We start from the raw sequence: 13782 nt of genomic DNA, 5'->3' as shown, positions 1-13782 counted from the left end.
GAACAAAATTCTGAAGAATGCCGCCATTTGAGGGGTTATACTAATTTAAATTATTACCAGACTCCTATGTTAGAAAAGCAAGAGACTCAAAGCACTGGCTTAAGCCAGAGGAATGTGTTAACAGTGCTCTGTAAGCTGCTGTGCAAGCTCTGCCAGCTCTCACTTTTGCTAACTGACAGCATCTCCCTCTGCCATTCATCCCTCTGTGAGGATGGGAGGCCAGCAGAGCTCGTGCCTTCCTCCAGACACGTTCCAGACAGTGCAGGAGGATGTGGCACTCAGACGGGACTCAGCGTGTCCCCAGGAGGGCTCTGAGAGCCTGTGTGGGGTGTGCTGCCTCTGGTCTCACAGGGATGGGAGACACAACGTGCTAGTGTAAGCTGGCCTCCAACCTTCCTGCATGGCTTCCAGTCCTCCAACCTCTGCACATGAGTTACTGTGCTCTGTCCATAAACAAATCTGTAGTGCCTCTTTCTCTCTGCTGTGGCCTCCAGCTCCTGCTTGCCTGGTGCATGTGCATGGCTGCCCTGTGCGCACCTCTGGCTTTGTCCTCAAAGTTTGCTCTTTTTTTGTGTTCATACAGTGCCGGGGGGGTGGTTGTGGTCCTTGGATGGGGATGGAATTTGAACAGCTGAAATAATTCGACACCCACGTTCGTTGGAAAATGAGAGCTGGCTCTTAACAACAGTGCTGGGATGCTATGGTTGGAAATACACGCCATCATGTTAAACCATTGCCATGTCCATCAGGTTAACTCTGTATTCTCATGACTGGGTAGTGCCTGAGTACGCTTTCAGTTCTGTCTCGTTTGGGGAGTGCTGCCCTGTCAGTCAGGTAACGCCTCACTGGCGATCACTCATGTAGCCATTGATTTCAGATTTAATAATTGATTAAAGGAAACAACCAGCAAGACTTTGGATTTAGACGTTAAAAAAAATACATGAAAAGCAAGTATCCTTCCCTTGGCTGGGAAGGAGCTAATGAGCCCTGTTTTGTCACCGAGATGATGCGTAGTACACACACAATGTTGACAGCATTGTCTAATTTATCACGAAGTTTTAGCGCTGTTGTACATTCTAGCGTGGGGGTTTCATCTTCTTTCTTTTTTTGGAAGCCTGCTGTTTTGGGGATGAATCATCAAAGGGAGCACTAGTGAGGTTAGATTTGGGGACAGCCAGCTTGGCAAGTGGCACAGCCTCCTCTGAGGCTCGCTGGCTAGCAGAAGCCTCCCTGTCCACAGAGAAATTACAGGCTTGAGCCAGCAGAGCTGAGCACCTGAGGCCAGCAGGGCATTGCCTCACGTCCTTCTTCTCCCAGTGCTCAGTTGGCCCCACTAGAGGAGTGAAACAGCAGGGAAAGATCCCTCCACAGCCAGCCCAGCGGGCAGCAGCCCTCCCTCAGGGCCACCATTTGGTGGAGGAGGTTAGAGCAAAGCAGGGCTGCTGGGCAGGACACGTTGGAGCAGTTTCCTTTTTTAACTACAGCCTAAGATGAGCTTGCCCAGAGGAGGCAAAAGATTTACCGAGTGCAGTTGTTCCTCTACCTTTGCTTAAATAGCCCTATAACACTAACCCTGAGGAAGGGGCCTCATTTCTCAGTGTCATTTTCCTGACAGGAATGCATATGGCAGGCAGCTTTAGAGCTTTATTGTAGCTGAGAGTTGCTTACAAATAAGTCTTGAATGAAATACCAGTGAAATACCTAGCAAGGGATTGATATGAAGAGAAGCTGTGCAGTGAAATAAGGAGGAATACATCTCCCCCAGAGCACTGCTACAAAGGTTGGGATGGTTCTGCCAGCCCAGCTCCCTTCTGTCAAAATGGATATGAACTCACATCTGTCAGGATTAGTTCTCTCCTGCCCAGCAAGGTGATCTGTTCAGACCCTGACAATGTCATGCAGCTCTGGTGACTGTTTTTTTCTGAGCCAAGGTAGAACCTGAGTTACATTTTGAAAGGAATTATATTTTATTTAGCAGCACGTGTGTGCTAATTCAGAAAGAAGCCCTTCTGCTGCCCCTGCCCAAACCCTGCAAGGCGTAGGGGACAGGCTGCTTTACTCTAGAGCTAATAAATGGAGCAGGAAATGCCATTCTGCAGAGCTTCGGTGGGTCCTGCACAGAGAGAATGTGTGACTGGCATTTGTGCTTGCTCTCTAATTAGAGGGATGTAATTTAAATGGAGGTATGTTTCACATTAGTGATATGATTTCAGAATGCTGTGTGAAGGGAATGGACTGAGCCATCCCATAACGAGTTCTAATAAGACACCAGTGGCTGAGGAAGGAGAGCAAAGCATGCACAATTTCACAAAGCAGTGTACAGTTTTTGCACTTGGTTTTATCTGTCCCGAGGGATAGACAGGCAAAACTACTGAGTCCCCCTCGTGTACCCCTACAGTGCAGCTGAGTGCTGTGTGCTGGTTCCATGCCCTACTAGCTGTCTCCTCCTTGTTTCAGTGCGGCGTGTTGCTCCTCGATTCTCAATCCCTCCAAGCAACCACGAAGTGATGCCTGGAGGGAGCGTGAACCTCACGTGCGTGGCAGTAGGTGCTCCAATGCCCTACGTGAAGTGGATGGCTGGGGTGGAGGAGCTGACCAAAGAGGATGAGATGCCCGTCGGCAGGAATGTGCTGGAGCTGAACAACATCATGCAGTCTGCCAACTACACTTGTGTGGCCATCTCTTCCCTCGGCATGATTGAAGCAACGGCCCAGATCACTGTCAAAGGTAGAGTTATTCCTTGTACTTGGGTTTTAGAGATGTAGCCCTTCTCTTGTGTGCTTTTGGGCACAGCCAACTGATTGCAGTCTCTTATGAGTTTTCTACCTTGCAAGGGAAGTTCCCAAACCTACACCTTTGTTATTTTGTTTTCTGCTGACCTATAGCGTTTGGCCTTTGGAGGCCATTTCTTCTCTTCTTATGTGTGGCTTGTGCCACACTGTGTCCTGCTGTCTCACAAGGGAACCTCACTTGGGCTGTGTTCATCCCAGTGGATTCTGGCACATGCCTGCAGCTGCGGGTGCTGCTTGGTGCAAGTGACTGTGGAAGTCTGCACCCAGAGAACCGTTTGCACACGTTTCCTTTCCCTGTACTTCCTTACTGAAGTAAGAGCAAGACAAGGAGGTCAGCCCCACCAGTGTGAGAGACCTACCTGTAGGCCTTGCCAGAGTGAGCAATTTTCTTTATCTGTCAATTTTCTTTCTTCCCTACTGTTCTGCTTGTTTCCCTCTTTTTTCTTGTTGCAGTCCTTAAGACATGCTTCCTGCTGCTGTTTCACAGGGAACAGTACTGATGTATGCTGACCACTGGGGACAGGGCAGCCTGCCCAGACAGCTCCCTACAGGGAGGCTGAAGTACATGTCCTGTCTTTCCTATTTAGGGCCAAACAGATTCACACTATCCCTCCCCTCCTTGCAGCTGATACGTAACTTGGATTTCTACAGATGTGTCATCCTTTGAGTCTCTCTGGTCTCACAGGCCTCCTCCTGCACTGAAGCCACCTTTAGCACTAAGTCCCTGCTTGAACAAATCACAAAACTGAAACTTAGCCCTCTCTGACCTGATGATGAACAGCAAATTCTCTTTTCCCTGGTGCTAATCAGAGGGTGCTTTTAACCTCAGACACACATTGCTCCCTTCACTCACAGTGCCCACTACTTGATGGGGGCTGCTTCTCTGTGCTGATGGTTCCCAGTATTTACCCCTTAGTTCCTGGGAAGGCTCTGCTTATTAACTTTAACCCCTTGTCTTCCTCCTGATTTCTCTATCTTGATCTGCACCTTCACTCTGGACAGCTCACTGCCTTTGTCTTCAACTCCTTCACCCAATGTTGCTTCTCCTGTGCTTGTTGGGAAGTAGATATTTGCAGGGCATATGGGAAAAGCAAGATGACACAGCACTGATTTCAATGAGTGCATCCAAGGCACCAGACATGCATGGCTGCACACCCAAGAGCTGGCAAGAGCCACTCTTGTGGCTCTTCAAAACCTGAGGGAGGCTGCCAATTTCTTGGTGCTGTGGGAAGTGTCTTGCTTCAGGCTGTAATATTGGGAGAGATGCATCTACCCTCCATGGGTGATGATGTGGTGTCCTTCTGTGGGCTGCACATCCCTGCCTCCCATGCTACCTCAGCCATCACTGATTGTATCAGTGCTTGGGTTGCAGTAGCACTGGAAATGGCATCCTTCCCCAGCACTCAGGACAGGCATGCTCCTGAGCCTTCTCACCTCTGCTGAGCCACCCAGAACCTGGAAACCTGATGTTTCTGCCAGAGAATTAAGTACTTGGGGATCTTCGTTTGAGCTGAGCATTTTTTATAGTTCCACCTTGTGCACAGCTAAGTTACAAGTCACTAATGACTTTAACTAGAGTGGATCGTAGGAGGATTAAACTTACTGTAGACTTTAATTCACTCATTGTCTTAAAGTATTTGTTTACTCTGCAGATCTCCCTCACTCACACTCTTTGTTTTTTTGGATGGGAATCTGGAAATGTTTGCTTGCAGGAGCTGTGTTCTCATTAACACTTCAGAGATGTCAGTGTCACAGAGTTCTTGTGTAATGGTTCGTTGGTTGCAGTTTGACACACCACCCAGTCAAACAGTGGATCTGAAAGTTGATGATTTTTCTGTCTGTATCCCTCCTGCATGTTCCGTAATACTTGCAAGGCATTCCCTATCTACCCATCTAACAGCACTGTCCATGTACTCCCTGTGGCTAGGATGTTGTCTCTGTGGAAGCAGCGTGGCTCCAGATTACTTGCAATGCTCTGATTGCTCTACTGTATCCCTCTGTAAATCAGCTGTAAACCTGGTTTCTGGGGCCAGCCCAGCCCAGCAAGTACCTTCCCACTGCCAGCTGAACCCCCATGACAGAAACATTCCTGCATCCCTGTTGAATTACCTTTATTTAGCCTGCTGCTGGTAAGTGCGTCAAGCACGTCTAATAACATGATTGCTCTGTTTATCCTTCCATTAAGAACCACTTCAAGCAATATATGGTAATATAAAAATGCATGTTCTAGAGTATGAAATGATTTCTGCCTTTTAAAGAAGAATGTTAATGGGAGGTGGCAGCTCCATTTTTATCCCCGTGCACATTGCAGGATTTGAGCTGACTAAATTATTTAAATCACACCTCTCTGCCTTCCAATTGCAGCACTGCCAAAACCTCCAACGGAGCCATTAGTGACTGAAACGACAGCTACCAGCGTGACCCTCACCTGGGATTCAGGCAACTCTGACCCCATTTCATATTACGTCATCCAGTACAAGCCCAAATCCTTGGAGGGTCAGTTCCAGGAGGTGGATGGTGTGGCAACAACTCGCTATAGCATAGGTGGGCTCAGCCCCTTCTCGGAGTATGAGTTCCGGGTCATTGCAGTCAATAACATTGGCAGGGGTCCACCCAGTGATCTGGTTGAGGCCCGGACGGGAGAACAAGCTCCTTCAAGTCCACCCCTCAAAGTCCAGGCACGGATGCTGAGTGCCAGCACCATGCTAGTCCAGTGGGAGCAGCCAGAGGAGCCCAACGGACAAATCCGAGGGTACCGCGTTTACTACACCACCGACTCTCATCTGCCTTTGAGCATGTGGCAAAAGCACAACACCGACGACAGCCATCTCACCACCGTGGGGAGCCTCATCACAGGGACCACATACAGCATCCGTGTCCTGGCCTTCACTTCTGTGGGAGACGGGCCCCCCTCGGACATCATCCAGGTCAAAACACAGCAAGGGGGTACGTATGGTGTGGGGTGCCATAGCCCTGTGCCCATCCCAGTGGTGTGCCGCTCAGCTGTGTGTCTGATCTGTGCCAGGCATCACAAATACAGTTGGTGCCCAAGTGGTTGGTTGTCACCCTGGCCCCCAGCCATCAAATTGTCCTGGAGAGCTGGTATCAGTCCCCGTGCAAGTAACTCAGCCCACTCTTTTGACGGGAATACGATGGCTGAAAATGTGACACAAGGCCCTGGATTTCTATGTTGGCACCTGTGTAACTGTACCTCGGGTATAAGTATACATATGGAGGTAAGGACTGGGGATGCAGAGTCAGGGACTTGCAGTAAGCAGGAGTCCCATTGTCACCTGCCTGGGTTCCAGAGGTGCTTGCTTTTTGGCCAGAATATTCCAAGTACTGAGGAGAAGGAAGAAGGGGAGTCCTGAAGGAGTGAGAGAGAATCTTCCTAAGGTGAAACACAGACTCTGTAAAGCAATGCAACTCCTTCCCCTGTATCTGCCCCTGGCACTAACTGTGTGTTTTGTCCCCAGTTCCTGCCCAGCCAGCTGACTTCCAGGCAGAGGCAGAGTCTGATACCCGCATCCTGCTGACCTGGCTGCCTGCCTCTCAGGAACGCATTACCAAATATGAGCTGCTGTACTGGGAAGGAGAGGATGGTGTTCAGGTGAGAATCCTGTTCTGCAGCAGTTAGGACCAAACATCACGATTCAGCGGCTTGAGCTGGGATGACAGTGGGACTGTTTAATCACCATGTTTCTTCTGTGCTGTGGGGATGTGGTAGGGTCCAGCAGTCTCTGTCTGGCTCCTGTGTAAGTGGTCTCAGCAGTGCATGCTGATCCTCAACAAAGAAGCTAGTAGTAGCTTGGGACTGGAGAAGATCCAGAATGCAATGGCACCCTCCCTGATATATCTGTACTGTTGGTGACTTTAAATAGGGTTTAAACCACTTTAAAAATGGTTTAAATGTCTTTATGTGGGCTGTGGGACAAACAAATGGGTCTGAAGTGGCCTTCAAAATCTGTCTGTAGCTCCTGGACACCCCAGAACATCTCAGGAGCAGACTGAGGTGGCATAGAGAGCACTTCCACATTTATTTACAGCTCTGCATGTATCAAAATTAGCACTGCCATCAGGACAATGCAGTGAGTACTGCTCCATGGCAGTATCACAGTGTCCTGTGGTCCTCTCCCACTCTCTTGGATTTTTAGTGGCATGAGAGATACAAGAAATACTGCCCACTGAGTGAAGTATCAGCAAAACCAGCCTTTGTCAGTGTTGTTGAGGTTCACTGGAGGTCCTGAGTGCTCATGGATAGAGTTTCACGGGCAGGCACCATGTGTTGGAAAGAAACAAATTCCGTTGTCTTGTGCCCATCTGAACTTTGTAGTTAGAGATAGCATTCCCACAAAACTGTCATGCACTGAGTGCAGTCTAGACTCTAAGCGGTGTAGCCAAGCAGTTGGAGAGATCTGCTTCCCCAGAGTCCTCATATATCACCCAGAAAACTCAGTGCTTTGGAGTCCTGCAGGACTGCAACATGTTTGGTAGCATGGCTGTGACTTCTTGGGACCAGGATGGCTGCTGGCCTCCTTGGTGCTGAAGCTGAGCATCAGCTTTTCTCTCTTCTACACCAAATAACCTGTGTTTTCCCTTCATTTTCCAGCAAAAGGTGGAGTTTGACCCAACCTCCTCGTATGCTGTGGAAGGTCTCAAACCAGACACGCTGTACAAGTTCCGGCTGGGTGCTCACTCTGAGCTGGGGGTAGGAGTCTACACCCCAACCGTGGAAGCCAGAACTGCCCAATCCAGTAAGTGTCTCACACAGCAGTACTGAAGACAAGGTAAAAGCAGTCCAGTTTCCATCACCTGGGCATGGAGCGGCTCAGTGCCTCTGCCCTTTTGTGACTGCAGGGATGCTGACATGCAGTTTGCTAAGGGGTGTAATGGGGAAAGTCAGCTGAAGTTTTGGATCAGGGCTCTTTGGCAGAGGGGGTGCACCCAAGTGGTAAGTTCTTTCTTTGTGTCCCTTTGATCATGCTGTCTTTCCCTAAGGGTAGATTCATAAAAACTGATGGAGGAGTGAAGCAGACTGGGAAATTGCTTTGGAGAGATTGATTTGAGTGGGTTTGTGCATCTCTATGAATTTACTCCCATACAGGGAAGCTGTCTGGACAGGCAGCATACGGGTGTTTGGCTGCCTCTAAATGTGACTGTCTCCAAACAGTAGGTTTTTCACCCCTTCACTCCCTGTTCCAGCTGCCTTGCTTCTGCAGGACTCATTCTGTAGTCCATACAATTGATGGCAAGGTGAGGCATCCTTTAAGGCCAGATGTGCCCGTGGCTGTCAGGCAGCTGGAGGACTTTGTTTGAGAAGGTAGCAGTCTGCCTGATTTGTGTGAGCAAGTGAGGCTGCTGCTTCTGGGACTGCAGCACTGGGGGAAACAAAAACGAGCCGCAGCAGAGTTAATAGGGAGGCTAGATAATGAGGTGACCCAGGCAATATCACTTTCATCCTCTCTCTGCCCCATGTGATCACAGAACCAGAGTTCTCATTGCTCTGATTGGCAGCTCAAAGTGCAGTGCATAAGCAGATTAGGGCTATCAAAGGGCCCTGCGATAAGCTCGTTTTCACTAACGATTTTTGGGCTTGCCATTATGCAAAGAGCATTAAAAAGGGGAAAAAAGACATTTCCGTTTTCACCGTCTGTCTGGGATTTGCTAGCCATGTGGGGTGAGCAGTTGGCAAAGGCAGACAGCCTTCCCTGCAGGGAGGGTGCCTGCATGCACAGCAGCAGTGAGCCTGAGACAGCCATTAGGAAGTGAGCTCAGGCAGGGAAGAGCATCTCTGCTCACTATTGGAACGACCTTCTCTTTGAGGGAAACTCAACTTCATTAATATATCAGGCGCAAGGATTCCTCCACCCCCTTAAGTGAGCTAATGGTGTCTCAGAGCTGCAAGATAGACAGGTATGAAGAAGGAGAGCAGTTCAGATCAAGCAGTTATAGCTACTTAAACACTGAGAACAAGTTCTGAGTATGGAGACGTGTGCTCCCATTTCAGATAGTTTTTGTATCGATAGGCAAAGGCTAAAGCAACTCTTTTGCCACTTAATTTCATCAGTGGATGCTCTTATCCTTGAACACACTTAATGGGAGACAGCTCTGTGTGTAAATGAGTCCTTCAGTCTTACAGCAGTCCGTGAGAAGCCTTTCCTCTGTGAACTTCTCAAAGCAGACATCTTCCCATGACCACTCTGCGTGCTGTCTGCTCACAGGGGATCTCACAGTGGTCTCTTTCTGAGGTTGTCACCTCACTGGCCAGTGGAGCAGTAGCTAGCTGCTTCTTCATCTGTTCTGTAAAAAAGGAGACAGGCAGGAAAAGATTTAGCCAAAGCCCACAGGAATAACTTGGCTTTACCATTGCAGCCCTTCTTACACTAATGAACCTTCATCAGTGTAGTATCAGCATCAATGTAGTATCAGCATCAATGTAATCAAGAGTTCTTCAGTTTATCCAAACAGTGAGTGGGTCATGGTTTGCAGGCTCCTGCTTGAGATTTCCAATGGCACTCTTTATTCTCACAAGAAAACTGCTTGGTAGTTACTGCTGAGCTGCTCAGTGGGCTCACAGATCGCCAGCTGAGCAGTCCCAGAGTAGAGTGGTTTTTTATGTACTGAGGGTCTCAAAGTCAGATAGGTCTTTCAAAATGCTTTGCTTTAGTTCAACAGAAGTTGTGTGCGTGGCATGGCACACGACTTCTAGGTAGGAATTCTTTGGTCTGCACTTGACAACACCTTGTGTTACATGGTTGGATTGGTCCCCTATGGACTTAAAACTTATTAATCTAGAAAGACTGTTGCTCCCAGCTACAAACTGGCCTCCTTCCTGTACTCTTCCATCTGGTTGCCCTGAGAAAAGCTGTTAGATCTCAGAGGATGACATGTTCAGGTGGGACACAAACTGCAGGAGCAGCCAAAGAGCCTGTCTTCAGGCACTATTCCTGGCCCTGACAAGCCAGTCATGGGTAAGGCAGGAGGCACATCATTGCTAATGAGTCACTAATGGGCTGTAGAAGAGTGTCTGTATTTTTGCTGCTGGGCTTTTCTCATGGCGTTCCTGCTTAGGAGCAGCAGGGAGGCTTCTCGTGGAAGACCAGAGGGGATGCAGAGCCCCTCTGTACCCTTTCAGCAGCCCAGCTCAGACCCCAGACCCTGAGCAGACAGCTGCCTCCTGGGCTGTCTTTCCTGCTAAGCTGCTTGCTTGGCTGCTAGGCCCCTGCAAAAAGTACAAGCAGCATTTCTCTGAGGGGCTGAGGAACACAGGGGGGAGTTTTTCAGGAGCCTGCAGTGCCTCAGGCAAATAGTGTGATGTGGGAGAGGAGCGTCAGCTCTGTGCCCGTCAGGCCTCGCCATTAAAATGCTGTTCCCACTTGAAATATGAAGGTGGATCTTGAGGCTGCCTGTTCCCTAGTGTGAGGAGTAGGTGGGCTGAGTGGGTGCACAGAGCTGCTGTGGGCCAGCGGGGGAGGCTGGTTGGAGCAGCTGGGAGAAGACAGCTGTTAGCATGGTTGTGTGTGTGGGGGTGCGTGCTGGATGCCCAGTATGCTCTTTGCTGACCCTGGATTGGACACTTTCACTCCCTATGAAGTTTAAGTTGATCCTGCTTGTGTTACCAAGTTTTATTTTGCTTTCTTTTAGTGTTAACCTGAGTTTGTGCCTTGTACATCATATGTGTGACTCTTACCCAGTCAACAGCCAACGTTTGACCTGCCCATGCTGCCAGCCAAAACTGTTTTTGGAGGAGCTCACTGCTGCATCCTGAAGGATGATGTGGAGGCCCAAAGCCAGAGCAAGCCTGCAGCAAAAGGCTTTGCCTCTGTGCAAACTCTGTCCATAGGCTTGCCAAACTCCTCATGTCTCAACTGCCTCTCTGAGGGATGCCAGCAGGCTCTGTGTCTATCTTATACTTTCTCTGAATTCACTCTTGCTGTTACTTCGGGTCTGTATCTTCCTACTCTCTTGCCACTTCTCTGCTCAATTAACCAAAAGTGTGTGAGGATTCGTGTCCTACTTCTACTCCCTTCTAGTACACCAGATGACAGGGCCATTCCCGCTCTGCCTCCCTCATGGAGGCAGTTGCTTGCTTCCACACACTGTTGTGGTTTCTCTTCCCTCCAGTGCAGCCTGTAGCAGCAGCCCAGCTCTGCACAGGCACCATCTCTTTGCTTCCTGCTCTCTCTCCAGTATTGCTCTTCCCAGGCACCAGGGATGCATCCTGCTCCCTGAGCAAAAAAGAGGAGACTAAGGGTTAAGTGCAGCCTGCAGATACCTCAAGCGAGCCTTGTTCCCAGCAAGCAGAGGTCACCAGTGGCATTGGGATGTCCTGCTGTCCCCAGCTTTCCTAGATCTTCATTCACTCCATCCTGTGCCTGGCATGGTCTAGGCGCAATCATTGGGTGTTTTAATTATCTGAGGTCCCTTGCTGTGTCCCTTGCCAGATTGTGTTTATCCATGAGCAGGGAGGTAGTCCCTGTGCCCCCGAGAGACAAGCTCTGGTGCACAGGTGGCTTAGAGGACTCCAGCATGGGAAGATTCTCCTTCAACATGTATAGGTTTCTGGGTGCAGTGAGGAATTGGAAGCAGTCTTTCACTCACTTTGGCAAAGTACAGATGCCTTGTACTCCTTTATTGCTTGGCCATACAGCTTCACAGCCCTACATTGACTGTACATGCTTTTTGGTGGTGGTGTCATGCCCTCTGCTTAGGGCTCATTTCCTGTACAAGCACCCAGGGGAGGATGAACCCATCTCTCTCATCCCTTTCCCAGCCAGAAGTGCTCCCTCTGTTCTCCAGGCTTCTTTCTTCATGAGAAGTATTCAAGCACAGAACAATTGTCCTGTTGCAGCACTGCCACCACTCTCAGTTGCTATCTGCTTTCCTAGTCCCTCTCTTACCACAAACAGAGCTGCGTGGAGTGGACAGAAAAACTCACTGCCCAGTTTCCATTCCTTTCACTGAGATCAGTTAGCACTGTTGGCGCTCAGAGGTTATCTCAAAGTGCAGGTGGCTTTTAATCTGTGAGGAGACTCACCTGCTGCAGCAGGTGACCAGTGTGGCAGATAGGGAGTACTCAGACCCAGGTACAACACCCATACAAAGCAGCACAGCCATGCCATCCCCTGTTCCTGTGCGGTGCCTGGCTCCCATGTGGGGCAAGGTTCTGCTCATCACTGATGGCTGGGATTTCAAATGCTGCCTGGACACACTCCAGCCAGCCTCAGCCACCTAGCTTCCCTGCCCTCTGTTGTTTCCTTCACTTGTCTAGAGCAGGCTTTCATGCAGTCTGGTGTGCGAGCTTCTCCTTCTGCCATTCTTGCCTTCTGTAACTTCCCTCCTCTTCTGGTTTCCATCTGCTTTGAATCTTCACTGAAAACATCTTCATTCTCCTTACCAGTCTCTCTCTCTTCCTTTATTGTCACTTGTGTTTGTTAAAGTCAGCGTCCAGAATGGCACAGGGAGGAGATGTTCTCTGACGCAGAAGAGTACTTCTGTCTCCATGCTGCTCATCACATTTTTAAATCCAAATTGCCCCTAGCACCATCTCTGGTGATCTGAGAGGAAGGCAGGTGGTTGTCCAGGAACCTACTGGCTGCATTTCCACACATATGTCCAGTGTTCAGTTGGCTGGGTAAAAGTTCCCTGTGCATTTTGGTTTGTCCTTCCACTCATTTCCCTTCATCTCCCCACTTCCTTCATTTATTTATCCCCAGCCCCTTCTGCCCCACCCCAAGAAGTCGAGTGTGTAAGCACCAGCTCCACTACCATCCGGGTAAGTTGGGTGCCACCGCCTGCCCAGAGCCGCAATGGGGTCATCACCCAGTACTCCATTGCGTACCAGGCAGTGGAAGGAGATGACAGCACCAAGCATGTGGTGGATGGCATTGGACGGGAGCACTCCAGCTGGGAGATCAAGGACCTGGAGAAATGGACCGAGTACAAGGTGTGGGTAAGGGCTCACACCGATGTGGGGCCAGGACCAGAGAGCATCCCCGTGCACGTGCGCACTGATGAGGATGGTAGGTGTTACCCTACAGCTCCTTCAGCTACCAACTTGGGGTAACCACTGCTCCCCTAGATGAGTAGCTCACGAAGAGGGGAAAGTGGGGGGATATAGTGCTGGGAGTGCGTCACCGAGCAAGGCTGATGGCTGCTGGGAGCTCCAGGCAGCAGCTCCAGGCATTACGGTGCTTTGTGTGTTTGGCTTTCTAGTGTGGTGTGGTGGTGGCTTCTTCTTTTTTTGTAGCATAGGTTCTCCCAGCCAAAGGCTGCTCTCGCATTGCGAGATCAGTGAGACTTAAAGTTTGCTTGTTGACCTGAAATCCAGCAAACTAAAAAGGGGAAATGAAATCCATTTGAAACTTGTAGATATCGCAGGAAAGCTGCTTCCCGCCCTGGCTTCCAGGCAAGCCACAGCTTATATAAATCTGCTCTTCCACTCAAGAGCCAGAATATCGCATGTACAGAACACTTTACTGGATACGACAGCTTTAAAGAGAAATTGCTTTGTATTAGCAAGGCTGTCAGTTATGTCATCACGACTTAAGCCATTTCCTTTGAAAGTGCCAGAGCTCAGGGTGACAGTAGGAACTTCCATGGCTTCATGCTGACCCCAGAAGCTGCAGAATTAATGGGAGGAAAAAGAGATGCAACGTCCTTGCAAAGAAAGGGTGATCTCTGCCTTGCCCAGTCAGCATAGCAAATTGGAACCGGGCACGCAACGCTTTCCCTAAATGGGCTACCACGGTCCCCCACATCTCTGTGGCTCTGGAAGTGGTGTCTGGGAATGCTCGCTGACTGCATTCCTGGGCTGGCAAACACATCTGTGTGTCTCCTGCTGCCTGTATTGTTTGCTTCAGTTCTCCTTCTGCAGACTTGTAGCCCAGGGGAGGCTGCTACCCCAGAAATGTCGCAGCAAGCTTTCTCAGTTAGTTTTCGGACACCATGGTTGGACATTGCAGCTCAGCTGTCAGGAGTGATTTCACAT

At 49.6% G+C, this 13782-nt stretch overlaps 1 protein-coding gene across 3 annotated transcripts in view; it reads left to right on the top strand.

The window, feature by feature from the left end:
* Positions 1-13782, top strand: part of PTPRF (protein tyrosine phosphatase receptor type F) — a 338292-nt gene that overhangs the window by 272040 nt on the left and 52470 nt on the right. For all 3 annotated transcript variants that reach the window (XM_065740325.1, XM_065740315.1, XM_065740306.1), the window contains exons 8-12: positions 2458-2727; positions 5157-5738; positions 6269-6402; positions 7402-7546; positions 12509-12814. In XM_065740325.1, coding sequence (XP_065596397.1) covers positions 2458-2727; positions 5157-5738; positions 6269-6402; positions 7402-7546; positions 12509-12814 — 1437 coding nt within the window. The remainder of the gene's footprint in view (positions 1-2457; positions 2728-5156; positions 5739-6268; positions 6403-7401; positions 7547-12508; positions 12815-13782) is intronic.

The sequence above is a fragment of the Cyrtonyx montezumae genome, unplaced genomic scaffold, assembly GCF_038088225.1.
Source record: "Cyrtonyx montezumae isolate F1298 unplaced genomic scaffold, pur_monq_1.0 scaffold_1, whole genome shotgun sequence".
Lineage (NCBI taxonomy): Eukaryota > Metazoa > Chordata > Aves > Galliformes > Odontophoridae > Cyrtonyx > Cyrtonyx montezumae.
This window is presented reverse-complemented; position numbering and strand designations above follow the sequence as displayed.